The sequence below is a fragment of the Sebastes fasciatus genome, chromosome 19 (assembly GCF_043250625.1).
Source record: "Sebastes fasciatus isolate fSebFas1 chromosome 19, fSebFas1.pri, whole genome shotgun sequence".
Lineage (NCBI taxonomy): Eukaryota > Metazoa > Chordata > Actinopteri > Perciformes > Sebastidae > Sebastes > Sebastes fasciatus.
The window spans coordinates 16735012-16752921 of record NC_133813.1 but is presented as its reverse complement, the minus strand read 5'-3'; the positions used below and the strand labels follow the sequence as shown (position 1 = coordinate 16752921).

Below are 17910 nucleotides of genomic sequence, written 5' to 3'. Positions count from 1 at the left end.
TTTCAGGGGATTATACACTAACGAAAACATACTTATTAGTACTTTATTCCGTTTCTGCCAGTAGATCCCCCTAAATGTTACACACTGTTCCTTTAAAAGTCTTATTTTGCTCACCAAGAACCAAATTCCCCCCCAAAAAAAGTTCAGCTACTATGTTTTTTCTTCAAGATAAATTTCTGGTTATAAAATTGTTACAATAAAAAGGAGGACTCATTTTAGACAAGGATCGAGAAGTACTATTAATACTATCAATCAATCATTTGAAGCTTAACTTTTCATTTTTAAGCTTAACTTAACTTACTGTAATGTTCTTGCATTTACGAGCCTTCCTCAGAACTCTTATTATTAACACTTTTGTCTATACAGACATACAGAGCCTAGATTCACAATAACATCACCACTGGGTTGTTTTTGCAACTATGTGTCTGAATGCTGTATCTGTTACAGCTGATACATCTAACATCTATCATCATCTAACAGCCGCTTACCTCGCCCGAGGGTCGTCTCCTCGTCACCCTGACATGCTGCTCCTCTCCAGGGGTGAAGAGCTTCGCTGGCCGTCTCTCCTCCTGAAACGCTCTCAGCTCAAACTTCGCCCTGCCGCTCCCTGGCTCCTCTCCTTGCACATGGCCGTTGGTCCTCACGGCGGAGTCCTCGTATTGGAGGAACGTGGTCTGTCTCGGGCCTTCCACAACAACCGATTGGTGATTGACAGGAGGGGAGGCTGACACGCAGACGGAAGGAGAGTTCCCATCGATGCTGATTGATTTGGTGAATTCTGACGGAGAGGAGGATCCGTTGGTGGGTGTTTCTGAGGCGGCGTCCAAAACCTGGTCCAAGTAGCGGATCTCCTGTAGAAGAAGCAGATAATCAAATAGCTGTCATGCTCATTCATTCATTCATTAACCGTATCCGCTTATCCTATTCAGGGTCGTAGGGGGGCTGGAGCTGATCCCAGTTCAAATTCCACTTAGCCCAAAATAAATAGTCAAAGTTTTTGGCGTTGATAAGTAAAACAGTATATCTATAGTATAAATATAAGAAGAAACTGAGAACTTGAGCTGCTCAGAGCACCTACATACCTGCACCACCTCGCTGTCAGGAGTCTCTACTCTCACACCAACTGCATTGTGGGCTCGGTTACTGGGGCTGCTGAGGCAGCCATGTTGGATCTGCTGGCTCTCCAGTTCCATGGTTGCAGGCCTGTCAGTGATAACGCTGACCGATTCCTGGAAACTGACGCTTTTCAGGGCTCGCTCTCTCGGTATTGTGTCACTGACATCCTCGGCAGCCCGCCACGATTTCTGCAAACAAACAAGCAGACACGGGGGTTCAGAGATACTGAATGGAGAGGCTGTAACACTGATCACGATAATAAAAACGTTGCTCAAAGTAGGGATTAAAAGCTGTTTTACTTTTTCTTCAGAGCTCAGACTACTTAATCTCTTAAAAAAAAAACACACATGCACCTTATACAGACAGACGTCACACACATGAGTCTGTCTGCATTGCAGTAGTAGTGTGTTAAGTTAAACCTCCGCAGCAGCAGCAGGAGTGTGTTCTGACTGGTTCCCGCCACTAAGGGGCACCAACTCACATTCTGCTGCTTTATGACAGAACAGAAACATAATCTCCCATGACAACTATCATATCTTTGTTCAAAGAGCTTCTGTGAATGAATCAGTGTGCTGACTTGGCAAATAAATCAGATACAGTAACTCTTCCAGCCTCACATTTAGACTACAGTCAAACTGACAGGCGAGATGGCAGTTTATCAATTTTATAAATGTTTGTAGAAGAAGAGAAAGAGGAACTGCGGGTGGGGATTATCGAAACTGCCTGTTCCTCTTCACAGCATGTGTCGAGTAAAACAGTTTTTTATCTTCTTATTATTTAAGGATCTGTCATCACTTGAAACTTTAACATAATACTTGTTAAGTGCATAACGTTTTTCTTAAGTGCATCACTGGCAAGTGAGTTGTCGGATACTCCAGGTTCTGCAGCTTTAAATGCATTTCAGTTTTGATTGCTTCACATTACACACATTCACTCCCTCTATCTCCCCGACATCAGCTGTTCACAGAGCAGCGACACTGGTGTGTTTTTGGATTAAGTGCCATATGGAGGACGGAGCCTGCCTAAATAAATGACGGGGTCTGTACAGCGGGTCGTCGGCCTACTGCTGCTCATTAAATAAATGAAAAATAAATGCAAAAATAAATAAATACATTTAAAAATTAATAAAAATAAATTCTTAAATAAATAAGGGAATTAAGACAAAGGTAAATAAATAAAAATGCAAATTAAAACAGGAATATCAATCTATGTCACATTTGATCAATTAATTAATGCCTATATTTATTTTTGGTATATTTAATGCCATATATATTTATTTATCGTGTAATTTATTTATTTATTAATTTTTGATTTTCACAGGTTCCGTCTTCCACAGTTCTCAAGGTCACGTCATCAGTAGTTAGTATTTGGGGAGGGAATATTATCTTCCAAAACCTAAATCTCCCTGCTGAATTACTCACACAGCCTGTGGAAACTAATTGTATAACTGCTAGATGACGAAATAAGTTGTCAAAATGTAATACAATGTAACACCGTACCGTAACACAATGCAAACATTATGAAAAAACATACTTTAGTTCATAAAAAGTGGTATCCAGTGATTTAATTATAATATTGACGAATAACAGTTACTCAATACAATACTTATATCATCACTGAAGAGTATGTTACAGCCTTATGATGCAATAATTTGGAACTTTGAAAACTTTATTTTCCTAATTTTTCAGAACCAAAACTCTATTTTATTTTATTATATATTTATATATTCATTTATTTAAAATTTTATAGAACACTTTAAAAAAAATTCCGAAATAATACAAAAATTATAACACATATTTTACCGCCATATTAATTTACTTATCAACTGTGGTAGACATTTTGCCGTAAAAATGGGGGTTGCGTGGTTAAAAGACATGTCGGTATTGACACACTGGCATTCAGGGATCAAACCTGTGACCTTCTGTTTTTGTGAACCATCCACCCGACACATTCCAGATCCGAGTAGCGACATTCACACACTCCTGTCCTTACTGACCTGTCTGTTTCTACAGAGGCCACTAACACACACTCTATTGGCTTCCTGTTTTACTGCCTTGTGCCAAGTACACCTCTATTCCCAAGGTGTGTTTACTTCCAAGAGGGGTTGTTGACCTCCGCCTTTGTGTGTGTGGGGGGGATTTAATGAGGACCACTTCAGTGAATTGGTTCACTGTTCAGTTAAAGCACCCACAGCCAGCCATAAGGAGGATGTCTTTGCTTTGTATCCACTCAGACACACTACCACACTGCCATTTAATGATATTCACGGACATTTCTACTGATGTGAACACTGTATATGTGGCGTATGATTTAACAACATAAAGAGGGCGGTTTAGCCTTAAGCCTGAATTATTTATTTTTCTTTATCTACCCCTCTTTCAATTCTCTCCCTTTCAATTTCTTGGTCCTCATCCTCTTTTCTGCTGAATCCTGCCTCTCCCTCTTCGCGTCTTTTCCTTCCTCTCTTGCTTCCTCTCTGGCAATGTTGGGAGTGAAGAAACAGTGGTCAGTGAGGTCACATGGTGGATTATTAAAAAAAGCCTTCTCTTGTCTATACTGAAGCAGCACACTCCTCCTCAACAACCCTGTCTGCCTTCAGTCCTCTCTCCTCCTCCCTCATAGTCTCCTGTTTCTACTGAGAGAAAACAAAACATTCTCTCAGGGCATTTTGCTGACCCATCCGGTTCAGTCACATGCTTATACTGTCTCATGAAGTGTGGGATATATATATAAATCAGAATAAACACATTCTCTTAAAGGTATACATCACAAGTTTTCATTTCAAGTCTATTGATGTTGCAATCTATGATGTCTTAATGTTAAACAACATCCACTTTGCTACTCTGTGTCAGAAACGATACAGGAAACCAACCTATTAACAAAAATACCAATCAAAAAGATAGAAGAGAAGACATTATTGCAGATAGTTTGAAAACATACTTATTAATATGATTTCAATTTCTGCCTATAGATCTCCCTAAATGTTACACACTGTTCCTATATTCGTTACTGTTTCCATTAAATCACCTGAAACTAAGAATCGTTGTGTTTTCGTTAGCTTAGAATGAGCCCTTTATATCTACATATGGAAGCGTGTCCTCTTCACGGAGTCCGCCGTGTTGCTCCGCCATGTTTCTACAGTATACCAGAACGGACAAATCAAACACGGGCTCTAGCGAGAGCCTTAAATGTTTTTACGCCACGGTAGTTCTCCGACATGCTTGTGAAACTGCGATAACGTGAGCTACAAAGTGCAAAACCGCGGTACCGCCAGCTGCCGTGTGACTTCAGTTGCTCTTAAAGTAGTGTTATCATGATAAGGATGGTCTCTGAGCGAGGCGAACCGTGTTGCCACAGTTTTGCACTTGGCGGCTTGCAGTCTTGGAAAGGGATAGGGGTACTCAGTTGGTTGCAATCTGCAACCACACCACTAGATGCTGCTTAATCCTACACTCTGTACCTTTAAGAGATAACCAAAGTGATAACAATTCATACTGAAGGGGGACATGAATGTGTGTACCAAGTTTTACAGCAATCCATGCAACACTGGTGAGGACTTTCATGGTAACCTCATGGTGGCGCTAAAACAAAAGTCAGGGGACAAAATGAAGTAGATATAATCAGGATAAGTGATAACTTTGAGCTGCTGGTGACGCCAGATGAAAAGTGTGAGGCTCAACAAAATCATTAGGATTCATCTTCTGGGCATCATCAATGTCTGTACAAAATGTAATGTCAATCCATTCAGTCTGGCCCATGTTTAAACTACAGTATTCTTTCCTCCTTTCTTCTTTCATCTCCAGTTTCTTTGTTTTCTTCACAGTCTCCCACACTCTAATGATTTTTCACCCAGTTAATGATATTAGCGACCATGTGAGGACCAGATGTCACTTCCATTTACACACTCACACAGACGAGGTCTTCTGTCTTGTAACATTGACCATTGTATATCCCGCATGAGTATGTGCGTGCATGTGCAGGAATGTGTGTGTGTGTGTGTGTGTGTGTGTGAAGGAGTGTGTGTCCATCAGGCAGGACAGTACAGGGGGGGTGGAGGATATCCTGTTACTGCCTCAGGAAAACAGTACTATTGTACAGGAATGTCTCATATGCAATGCTATTCAGCTAAGCACAGACGATAAAAGGAGTGTGTGTGTGTGTGTGAGTGTGTGTGTGTGTCTGTGTGTGTGTGTGTGTGTGTGACTGTAGCTGTGCAGCAGTGCATGACTGTGTGAGTGCGATCTTTCAAGTGTGTGTATTTGTATCGGAGGTGTGTATTCACGTGTGTGTTTCTGACTCTCGTTGAGGTGAACAGACATTCCAGGCATAACTAGCTGTCCTCAAGGCTCGGACACTAATACCTGTGGTGAGGGACACTGTACACCATGCCTGGCCAGCTAAAGGAGCTAAGAGTGTGTGTGTGTGTGTGTGTGTGTGTGTGTGTGTGTAAAAGAGCATTTTTGAGTGTGTGTTAAGTGCAGAAAGAAATCATCTAACTGTAATGAAAAAGCTAAACTTCTTCACGGTTTGTTCGAATGTCTGAAAATATCACAATGCTTTATTACTCTCGGACCAGCAGTTAAGTTTCCATTAGCACATAAATACACATAAATGTCTATGCAACAGTTACATGATTGTGAAATACAGTGTAAATAGTCCTAACAGTCCCACAACTTCACCATCATGATGTGTCAGCTGTGTTTGTATTTCGGCTTGTTCCAAAGAAGGATAGAAAGTTAAGATATTATACCAGTCTTGCCTAATTCACGGATCTATTTTAGGATGAGGAGGATGTGGCTTGAGAGACTTGAATTGGTATTAAGTTGGTTTAAATTTGGAGTGCCAAGGTCAGATTAGAAAAGTAGAATTACCGCCTCGTGGCTGTATGCCTTCGCCAACGAGTCAAGTTGCAGTTTACATCCATGCCTGTCCAAAATGTCATCACTTCATAATTTTATCCTTTTAGACATTTATGTGAAATTGTCATGATTAAAATATGAATTCTTGAATTATGGCCAAAAATGTGTTTTGTGAGGTCACAGTGACCTTAACCTTTGGCCACCAAAATTGAATCATTTCATTCTTGATTCCAAGCGGAGGTTTGTGCCAAATTTGAAAAAATTCTCTCAAGGCATTCCTGAGATATCACAACAATTGGACGGACGTAAGGTCACAGTGACCTTGACCTTTGACCACCAAAATCTATTCCGTTCATCCTTGAGTCCAAGTGGACGTTTGTGCCAAATTTGAAGAAATTCCCTCCGGGCGTTCCTGAGATATCGCACTTACGATAATGGACCGGACGGACGGATGTACTGACAACCGAAAGCATAATGGGGTGGCAAAAGAGGATTTTAGAGTCAGGTTTTTTTTGTTTTCTAAAAGATAAAATTGGGTTGCGAAAATAAATGAACCCAGGAGTAGAGGTTAATGTAACTGGGAGTGTGAAGGTTAATGTTATAAAGTGTGGGAATCAATGAGTTCAGTGGAAAGTCATGACAAGGAGAGTGATACAATCATGAGTCTATCTGAGTCAACTATTACTGTATGCTCTGTCTAAATGCTGTCTCATTCTCCGCCTGTCGCCATTCTCATCACATCTGGAAATGCTTACGCTCTGACTGTGATGCACAAAAATCACAAACACACACACACACACACACACATAAACATACACACATTCGGCTGCATGCCTTAGACGCTGGGGGGTTTACCAGAACATGAATACTCCCTGACGGGAAGTAAACACACAACCTTGACGTCTCCCACAAACCCATTTTCCGTATAATACCGCGTCATAGGCTTCTATTTGACCACGCTGTAGCCAGAACACATGACAAATGTAAAAAATGAAAGCCTGATGATGTACGTCCTCAACACACACACACACACACACACTCACACTAAGCTCGTGTGTAACCCAGTGCAGCCAGCGTTCCCGGCTCTGTTTCCTGGCTAAATACGATCCTGTATAGTAACTGGAGACTGCTGCTGGTTTAGCATCTCAGATCCAAACAGCCTGGATTGTGAACCCAGGCCAAACAGTGCTATCTGGTACTTATTCATGATTTCAGCCTCCGCTTAAGACAGTTTGGAGGTGTTTGATAAGAGTGGTGTTACGTCATTGACAGACTAAACTAAATTGACACATAGTGGATTAACTGGTAAGGAATATCAACAGAGAGACATGTGGGCTGACAGTTGGCATAAACATAAGGCCAGAAGAGAGCGCTCCATGGGGTCTCCAGGCTAAAGTGTGCAGTTCAATTCTCCCAACATTATGCCATCGCATCTGGATAACCTTAGCGACAACAACAGATTCTGAACTTTGACATAAATCTAATACAAAACACATCTATTTGTGTGTCTATTCTGACACTTCCTCCTCTTTTTCCTTTATGGTATTCCAGTTCCCGATTGTCCTCTGCGGCTAACATGTCATGTCATATTTGGCGTTCTCATCAAATCAAACTAAAATACAGAAGTTCCATAAAAAGACCTTAAACAGCGAAACAAAACTGCCATACAACCCCAAAAAGTTAAATAGGGTTGGTACTCACCTCACTCTATTTCAGTGATATCTGTAAATCCATGGTGTGATTTTTTAAAAACAAGCTTCCTTTCAGTTTTGCAATATTATAATATCATCCACCACTTCTTTCAATAAGCGTTTATCCGTTTTCCTATTTAGCTCTGTTCACTTCCAGTCCAGCCTCGCTCCGTCCTGTTCCAGATAGTGGGAGTGCCGGACTTTTCCCTGGCCAAGCCTTTTCCTCCTCTTCTTCTCCTCCTTTTCCTCCCCTCCCGTCTCTTTCCTCTCCTCCACAAAGCCTCTCCTTTCTCAGCAACATTCCTCCCGGCTGCTCTGTAAGCTGTGATGTCATGGACTAAATGTGTGTGTGTGTGTGTGTGGGTGTATGTGAGTGTGTTTCTCCAGATGCCCTCACCCACAAAGACCCCTTCTGTGCAGGCCCTCGTACAAACACACACACACACATATACACTAAAAACATCCACACCGTGGCTCCCCACTCCTCCCTTCCTGTGTAAGACCGAGCTCTCGTATGTCCCTCGCCCACTTTCCCTTTAACCTGCAGCTCCTGTCAAAATCTGAGGGGACGGAGGCGATGATGAAGAGATGATGACTGAAGAAAGGGGGAGGAGGTGATAAGGGACGTTATGGTATTTTCTTCTGTCATCGTCAGTATGGGACTGTTGACTCAGTCCCATATGAATGAGGCGCTAGCTGTATTCACCTTTTAATAAAGAACGAAAGTATTTACTTATTACTTATTAATGGAGACTTAACATGTAACAGGCTAGTCGTAATGCTGTTTCAGAGGTTTGTCCTTAATGACAAAAATAAAACTCAATGGTAGAAACCAAATATTTGTCATTATTTGGCTTATCAAAAAAAGCCATGTATTGGTAACTTCAATGCCAAAATAAAAGGAGCAAACCCACAAACAAATCAATTTATTTCCATCTCAGACTCTAATGCCACTCGTTTGTATTGGTGTCGTGTGCGAGAGTGTGTACCTGTTGGGTCATAGGATCAGGCCAGTGGAAACAAGAGCTGACCTGAGTCATGGTTCACTTTCTCTCCTCACAAGCACTACATCAGGATGCTGTGGAAACACTTTCCTCGAATTCACAGGATCAATTAGCTCTAATATCGTGTTAGCGGCTGCTAAATGATGGAGGGCGGCGCTACGAGAGAGGTACCGATGTCACAAGGCATTTCAGCAATTAGTTTCCCTGACCCGCCAGATGTTTTTTTGTTTTTTTTACACAGAACCATCTGAGTATAGCCGTCATGGGAAACTGTTTGGAAAAGGGCAGGCACTTTAAAAAAAAATACTTTGCAGGTGATTGGATGAAGCAACTGTCAATCAAACTCTTGCCGAAGCCAGTCGGGAGAAGAGAGAAAACGTCAGTGCCGTTCTTTGCTCTTCTTTCAATGAAGAAATACTCTCCAGTTCTGATATAACTGATGCGATTGCAGCATCCACGCTAACCGCTTCAGGAGCCGCCATTGTTGTTCAGAACTAACAGTGACCTCTCTGTGTCGTCACACACACCTAAACCACGCCTGTAGCTCCTCACAGGACGCTGATTGGTCCTTGATCTGGCTTGCTGGCCACAAACGCATTACTTGAAGTTGATATTTGATTACTTGATATGTGATCCCACGATTTTTTTGTGTTATCTCGTGACATCGCTAGAATCCGCCTGCCTTGCAAAGCAAGCAATTAGTGCTATAAAGTTGTATTTCTAAAAAAATATATAATATAATATGATTTATTACCTCCTCCCTCGGCATTACTTTTGCTCCAATTAGCTAGTTGCCTCCTCACTTACTGTGAAAAGTTGACCTAGTGTCGACGACAAGAAACCAAACCAGGTGTTGTACACATGGAGGTTGCCACACACTAGCCACAGAGAGCACAAGCATTATTAATCAATGTCTTCTTTGAATACCAGAGCTGAAATATCACCTTTCTAATTTTTTTCTTAAAAATGAATTCTGCAACAAAATAAAAGTTAAAAAATTAAACCTGAACAAACTTAAGCTTTAATGCCTCTGAAATTATTTATTTAATTTATAAAACTGATTGAAATCAGTGGGTATGTTGAGAACAGCGGGGTGGTCCAGAGGTCAGAGAGGTTATCCTTCTCTGTGGCTGCAAAGGAAGGCCAGCATGTGCCCATTAACAGCTGTGCGTCCTGTCAGAGTGCGACAAACAGTAGCTGTCCCTGCCAACCAATTGTGAAATTGTCTGGATAACATCATTGACAAAAATAAAAATGAAATTAAATGTGAGCTGTGCCACTCAGGCAAATTCCTAACACCCCCGTCCCTTTGGAGTGTCCCTGTTTAAAATGACAAATCACAACTTCTTGGTGAGTTCCCAGGCTAGAAATAACTCTGAGCCGTACGACGAAGAGAAATCGGTCACAGAAAACTGGGACAGTAACCTAATTATTGCATGTGCACTGGGGAGTTCAATTCCTGGATGGGTTTGTAACATACAAAGAGACTTGTGATGATCATTACGCCAGTGCTGGTGATTTACAGATGGAAGAGCTAACAACTATAGGGGGTCCAGTAACGGACAAGCTGTGAGTGATGAAAAGAGACTTTGTTAGAAAATGAAAGACGGAGGAAAAAGAGACAGCAGGAGTTATATGTGACGGCTTATTCATGTGCGTGTCTACATGTGTGATTGCATGCATCTGGGTCAACACTATCCAATCAATAAAGAGCAGTGCCCAGAGCAGTCTTATATCATGGAAGTTGATCATGATGATTGATCAGAAACGAAACCGAATGACACATTTAACCATCGCAGCATGCCAGAAAGACCCAAATGTCCATAGACACACACACACTCACGATTTTGCACATACTGTAAGAAACCAAGGTGTTTACATGAGTAACAACAGAAAAATATGATCAACTTGTAAATCACTTGTACTCTTTTAGTAATTTAGGCCATGTCCTGCATGCCTCCAGGGTATACAATCTGTGTGTCGATTTAAATCATTAATTTTGCATACGATATGGGAGAGAAATAATGCAACAAAAGTCACAGTGGCAGCATTTCATTGGTGTGTACAAGTGTTCATTATTTGACGCACATTTTGGACTGAAACAGGACATTCAGTCAAACATCATATGGGTGAGATGGTTATTAAATCTCCAATAATTCAAAATAGGTTTCGCATGTGATCTTGAGCTTCACATTTAGAGAAGAGAGGATATTATGCCTTTCCTCCATTAAGGAGCGAGCTTGGGATGTTGTCAGAGTCCCCTTTAAAGCCTAAAGAAGAGAGTGTTTCATATTCAAAATATACTTTAGGTTTTCGAAGTATCACATTAAGCAAGTATAGAAGAGTAGAGAAGCAAAGAGACAAAACTCAGGTGTACTTTGACAACAGCCTCTGCCACTATTTTGGACTGAAAACGCTTATTCCATTTATCATATTTTATTGTTCTACACAGGCCATTTCGGTAGAATATGACAATAGAATAGAAATAATTTCGTTTTACTTTTGTACGGCACTTTGTAGGCGGACTTTTTACTGGAGTCTGGTAGTCGATTTCAGTCCGAAATGGCAGAAGCGTAGCTTTGCTGCTGGGTGCTGATGTTGAATGAATAATTGATTTTCACTTCTTGGCAGTATACGTTCTTTGCTTTAAGTCTGCAAACAACCATTTATTAATGACTCCTTAGCCTTGTTAAAACTAGGTGTTGTATAATTTATAAAGATATACAGAAGGTGCTGAACACTTTGAGGAAATTAAAAGAAATGATGTTGCCTTGGGGTTTTGAAACGTTGTACTTCAGAGAAAGTACAACGTTTTAAATCGAACATTTAACAAGTGTTAAAATTAAGCATGATTCTGCACATGCACGGTACTATTCCTCTCTTCAATACTATTTAAAAACGGATTTTTGTAAATATTTAGGAGACATTTGACATTTCCAGAATAGGAAGGAAGAGTCCATTATGATGTCTGAGTGAGGAGAAAAGTGTCAATCATATGGCAGCTGTGTAGGATAGTTTCAGACTTGTGTGATCCAAACATTTCTAATAACTCCAGCGTGTTGTAAAGTCCAAAAGTCAACATTTATTGAAAAAAAGACAGATGTAATAATTTCCAAAATTCACAACGTGTTTTTATCTATCTAATCTTCAATCCATATTTATCGGCGTTTAGCCTTTCAAAAGCAACATTATCACTGCTCACTTTTAGTGCTGGTATTTTCTTAGATACAAATAGGAGAGGCTTCAAGGAAAATAGGCTGGGAACCACTGATCTATTGTACAGTCTAACTGCCTCAAGTGAATTCAACTATGGACATAGTGTAAGTGCTTTTCCACGCCGTAAAATCCAATCAAAAAGCAATCCCTTTCGCATAAAAGCTGCCAATTGCCGAGTTCAGCAGTGCCTGCAGTGAAGAGCAACACCCTCTCAAGATCCTTCAGTCTCATACAGTTATTTTAAAACCACTCAAGTGTCGTTGGATGATGAAGATAGTGACAATGTATTTAAAGACGGGTGGTGTGGACACTTTAAAACAAATGATGCTGCAAAGTAAAGGAAAGGAAGCGACTGATTGGATAAAAGCCTATCACAGCTTGCAGGTTATCTAAACAGGAAACCAGGAAGCGGGCGCTAACTTGTATCCATGGAAATGGCCCTCAACAGAGGAAATACACCAAAAAAACTCTTGGCCACCTGCACTAGAACACACACACAAAATCACAGACGGCGAGTTCACTGGGGTCAACAAAATAAATAGACTGAAAGACTACAACCAGATCAGCAAGTCAACACAAAATAGACGTACTAATTAAAAAAAAAAAAAATGCATTAAAACATAGTATATTTTCTTTAGTGTGTTTGGAAATGGGCTAATTTATTTAAATATTATTCAAATAAACGAAGTGTAGTAAAACACCTAAATGTGTATTTTGGATGTTTTCTTTCCACTAGTCTTAATGTAGACATTTTATGGAAGCCAAATAGCCCAAACTGTCAATATTGACCAATGCATGAAACATTTTTTGCCTGGGGTGTCTTCCTTTAAATTTAAATATTTAAGACCTGGATTAAACTAATGGATGGTTCGCTGTTAGCAGCGTTGAAACAACATCCACAAACCCACAAATGGTTCACAGCCAAGCAGTACAGCATCAATACAGCAATGTCCATCCCTGTTTAAAAAGCACAAGCACAATAAGGCTCATGAGTCTACTGTGTATCTCCCACCCAGCTTTATACACAGACACACAAGCGCAGTGACGGCATAATTGCAGCCCTGCAAATGAATAACAATGAACGCGATATTTTCACCTACCCTTTGCCAGAGAGCTTGAAACAACAAAAAACAAAACCAGACTGAGATCATGTTAAGAAAGCCTTTTGAGTTTTTGAGTGTTAACAGAGGAATGCACTGCAAGTCTGGACACATTGCAGCTATCCCTTTCCAAGCCTCTCATGACGCCACTCACACACACACACAACCCCAGACCCTTCAAGACCCCTTCAAGAAACAACAACAAAGGGCCCCGACAGGCGCTTCACTGAGACTCTGAAGGCTGAATACTAATGCTAGACTCCACACTCCACACACTGCTCACAGATGGAGGGCACTTCTTAACCAACCAGAAAGGGTCTGTAGTCAAAGAGTGTGACCACTCTCCGAGCACACGGACAGAGAGAGCCAGATTAACACTCCCAGCACAAGTGCAAGGACTAACTGGGACAAAACACAGTCTAGCAGCAACAGCACTGAAGAGTTATGTCTTGGACTGAGCTCAAGCACCGACTGCATTGCTTTCTTTAGCCGGAGCCCAGATCTGAGTGTATAATAATATTTCATACTGTGACAGTAAAACAAACTGTACTTTGCTGGGCTGGTTGCCCGGCGAAATGGTGCACTGTGTGTGTATTATGTGACAGTTAATGTGCAGTGACTTAGTCACTGTTGCAAAATAAGCTCTGTTTAAGACCCCTATATGCACAGCAGAGGTGCAACGATTACTATTTTTCTGTAGATTACACTGCTAATAGCTACTTAGAGACACGTTATTGACTATAAAGGATTTTTAGTATTATACTGACTTGCGCCAGCAGGAACCAAGAAACAGCTATAGAGTTAATTTGATTTGTATCCAATCAACTAAATGGACCGGACATTTTAAATGAGGAGTAACATGTTTAGAGAGGCCTGCAGAACTGTGACTCTGTATTAAACACAGCCTAATACTGTATAATACATCAAATATGTCTATATGTGGGTATATTATTAATACTGGGATTAGTGGTACATTTTTATCTGGTTATTTTGAGTAAAGTATTACATTTAAAAAGGTATTCAAAAAAAAAAAAAAGAATAAAACATTTGCATTTGCGCTTTAGTTCTGAGGGACTCACACAACTAATATGATTTGACAACTTTATTACTGGGTTGTGTATAGGAAGGAGATGTGCTTGGTCGGAAATCATGACACAGATGTGCCATGGGAATTTAAAAATAAAGGTGTATCTTAAAGGTGCTAAATACGGGATTGGGAGCATTTCTATTGTCTCTCAACGGCTCTCAACATGGCAACAGCGCTTGTGCAGAGTGCAAACAATGGTAAAAGTCCTGACATAGATAACAGTGTTTATGTATGTTATGTATGTTAATATGTCGTTACAGCCCCAACTAAAACCTGACCTTAGTTATTCAATTTTTTAGATACACTTACTGTTAAATTCTATTGCAGCTATGCTGAAAATATCTGTCTGTCATGTTAGCTGTGATTGTCCACTTATGGTAGGAATAAAAAAACTGTCACGACCAAATGACTAAACTTTTGTGTTCCCTTCCTTTCCTTTCCTCAGCCTCCCTTGGTTATGTAACAGTCCAGCTCTCTCCTGCTGTTAATTCAGCATTACACCGCACTTGCTGTCAACTAGCATTCCTTTTGTTTCATATCTATAAATCACACACACACAAACACACGCATAGATGCAGTGAATACGACAATTCAATGACCACAACCATTTCAATGCATCACCCTATAGTGACTGATGGTTCCAGTCTTACAGGCAAGAAACAGCACTTCTCTGGTTCATCTATTGTTGTGACTTCATGAGCCATAAATAGGTCTGTTACTCAAACACTGTAGGTAATCTCCGAACTGAATCTGAAAAAGATAAAAGACACGCCTCAATGGAATCAGACAAACAGAGATAACAGGATGATCGTTCGGGAAATAAGCGAAGGACAGACATGAAGAAACAAATCGTCGCTAGAGGAGGTCGGAGGGGACACATGGATGGCTGAGTTTGAGGGTTTTAGAGAATGTGGTCATGCCTGTTTCTGTGTATGTGAACTTGTGAGTGAAGAAAAAAGCCACCGAGCATATAATTGTAATCCGTTCCCAGCATCAGGCAGCCCATTTTAGTATTTTGTCCCACAGGACTCTTAGCGCGGAGACCACACAGTGAGGCTAACAGGCCAATGGGCTAAAGGTTCCAGGTCTGTGGTCAGAGAAGCTAACATGTAAGCCTTTTTTTGTGGATTTTATCTAGAGTGAAAAGAGGCCATTAGTGTCACACAAAATTAGAAAATGGTATATAATAGCAAAGTAGCTTTTTTTTGCAGTTTCCTTTCCAAGATCAGATATATCACAACGGCGTGCTGCCTCTTTATGCTGGCGATGCATTAAGTCTGCCAGGGTGGTCAATCATGCATCATTAACATCATCAGCAAATCACACATTAGTGTGACTATGGGCAACACCCATAACTGTTGATGTTATGTTGCCTACAATTAGCTCATATCAGCAGTTCAAAGTTAGCAGCATGGCCTTAAAATACGCTGTTTGAGTCAGAGTGGAGAGAGATTAGATTAGCTACTTGCATTACGGCACAACTCTCGCTCTGACTCATGGCAGATAGTTAGGTTTAGAACAAAAAACACACGATGATAACACGATGATGATAACACGATGCGTCAAATGCAGCACATTTAGATTGCATGCCAATGCCAACACGCTTTATAATAACAGCTCTAAATTGAAATATTTTAGATATTTAGTAGGGCTGTCAATTGATTTAAATATTAAATCGCAATTAATCACAAGATTGTCAATAATTAATCACGATGAACCGCAAATTAATCACATTTTTTATCTGTTCAAATATGTACCTTAAAAAGAGAGATTTGTCAAGCATTTAATACTCTTATCAACATGGGAGTGGGCAAATAGTCCTGCTTTATGCAAATGTTTGTATATATTCATCATTGGAAATCAATTAACAACACAAAACAATGACAAATATTGTCCAGAAACCCTCACAGGTACTGCATTTAGCATAAAAAAATATGCTCAAATCATAACATGGCAAACTCAAGCCCAACAGGCAACAACTGACTTGACTCTGACTTGCCCCAAACTGCATGTGATTATCATAAAGTGGGCATGTCTGTAAAGGGGAGACTCGTGGGTATCCATAGAACCCATTTTTGTTCACATATCTCAAGGTCAGAGGTCAAGGGACCCCTTTGAAAATGGCCATGCTATTTTTTCCTCGCCAAAATTTAGCGCAAGTTTGGAGCATTATCTACTCTGAAAGATCAGCAGCCTGTTGGATTTTTAAGAGGTTAATTAATAATCTCAATTCGCGTTAACACATTATTATTGCGTTATCTTTGACAGCCCTAATATTAAGATTTGCACTTTCACAAGAAATAACATCCCCGTCTATATACGTGTTGAAGCTGCATATCTGACCCAGCCTGAGCAGCATATACAAGACTAGAAGGCATATTAACACTGTTGTACTAAGAGACTGAATCTCTTCCCAGTGTTAGCTTATAGCATTAACTAGCTCAGCTCTGGCTCTCACACACCCACTGAGAAGAGCATGTGTGTTAATCACCCGTCTATTTCCAGAAACTATCTCATTATCCTGCCGTATTTAGACAACAGGAGGAAGGATGCTTCACACAGGAAGAAAACAGCCTGGTGACAGTAAACATGTCTGAGCCTGCCAATTATTACCCATTTATTTAGAGAATACTCTTTTTCCCCCCATCTGTGCTATATTCTGTGGTTTCAAAGGAATAGCATGGATTCAATACAATTCTGAAATAAAGAAGCCATTTCGTGGTCGACACCATTCTGAGTGAAAATAATGTTATTTATATGTATTTTAATAGGAAGCACTTTCAAATATTCCTGTCTTTGCTTGTCTACATGTTAGCATTAACAAAATGTCTCAACTGATTCACCTCCAGGAAATTCCTCAAGAGCATATCGTCAAAATTATTACAAATGAAACAACAAACATAAAGCTTGTTTTTGCCATATTTGAGAAGATACATACATAGACTTAGTTCAGCTTCAACATACTTCACCTCTATAGCACCTTTATTATCTTAACCCAAAATCAAAGTGCTAACCTTTAGCTAACCTCTAAAGTAAACTCCCCTCACATTACATTACACAGCCTGTGATGTTTAGCACATTCCAGGAATTATTTTGTGGTGAAGTGTTGTAATCATCTTCTGATTCACTTACTGATTTGTATTTCCCAACAACCCACAGGAACAAGTGAGTCTTTAAAGGAATACTTCACCCACACACATGATCATTTGTATATCAATTACTGCCCTCGGTGCCTTGAATTCGACTACCGGAGGGCAGTAAAACGTCTGCCTACAAAGTGCCGTACAAAAGTAAAACAAAATTATTTCTATTCTATTGTCTTCATCTTAATGTCACACACAGATATTGAGAGCAATCTCAAGCATTTTCATGTCAAAGACCTCCAAAGTAGATGTACAATGGACTACAGACCATGGATGTATAAGAGGTTGTGTCCTGTGCTTTTGTCCTGCGTGTTATTAAATAGCCTACAACTACATTAAATTCTGTTTATGTCATACTGCTGGCACTACTAGCTACTGGCCGATAGCCGGTTGTTTGGGAACAGAGGCGTTGATACATCTACCACGGTAAAGGCTTACAGCATACAGCCTATGGGTGTATTATAAGATAATAAAAGTGATGAATTACAGCCAATATATCCATTATTACAGCCGCATACAGCTAGCAGGAATGTGAGAAAAACAAAGTTTTCTTCCAGAATTCAAGGTAACGCGGGGTGAGTAATTGACACCTGGTCATTTTGTGGGTGAAGTATTCCTTTAAGGTGAAAAGTGAGAGCTGTACCCTCGTTGTCTGCTCAGGACTATCTTTTCAATCCTGCTCTACTGCCTGAAA

General features: G+C 40.3%; 1 protein-coding gene across 5 annotated transcripts in view; it reads right to left on the bottom strand.

The window, feature by feature from the left end:
* The window catches only part of palm2akap2 (PALM2 and AKAP2 fusion), a 100649-nt gene that overhangs the window by 10623 nt on the left and 72116 nt on the right, over nucleotides 1-17910 (bottom strand). For all 5 annotated transcript variants that reach the window (XM_074618269.1, XM_074618270.1, XM_074618271.1 and 2 more), the window contains 2 exons: nucleotides 1083-1304; nucleotides 489-851 (listed from right to left, as the gene is read on the bottom strand). In XM_074618269.1, the coding sequence (XP_074474370.1) occupies nucleotides 489-851; nucleotides 1083-1304 (585 nt within the window). The remainder of the gene's footprint in view (nucleotides 1-488; nucleotides 852-1082; nucleotides 1305-17910) is intronic.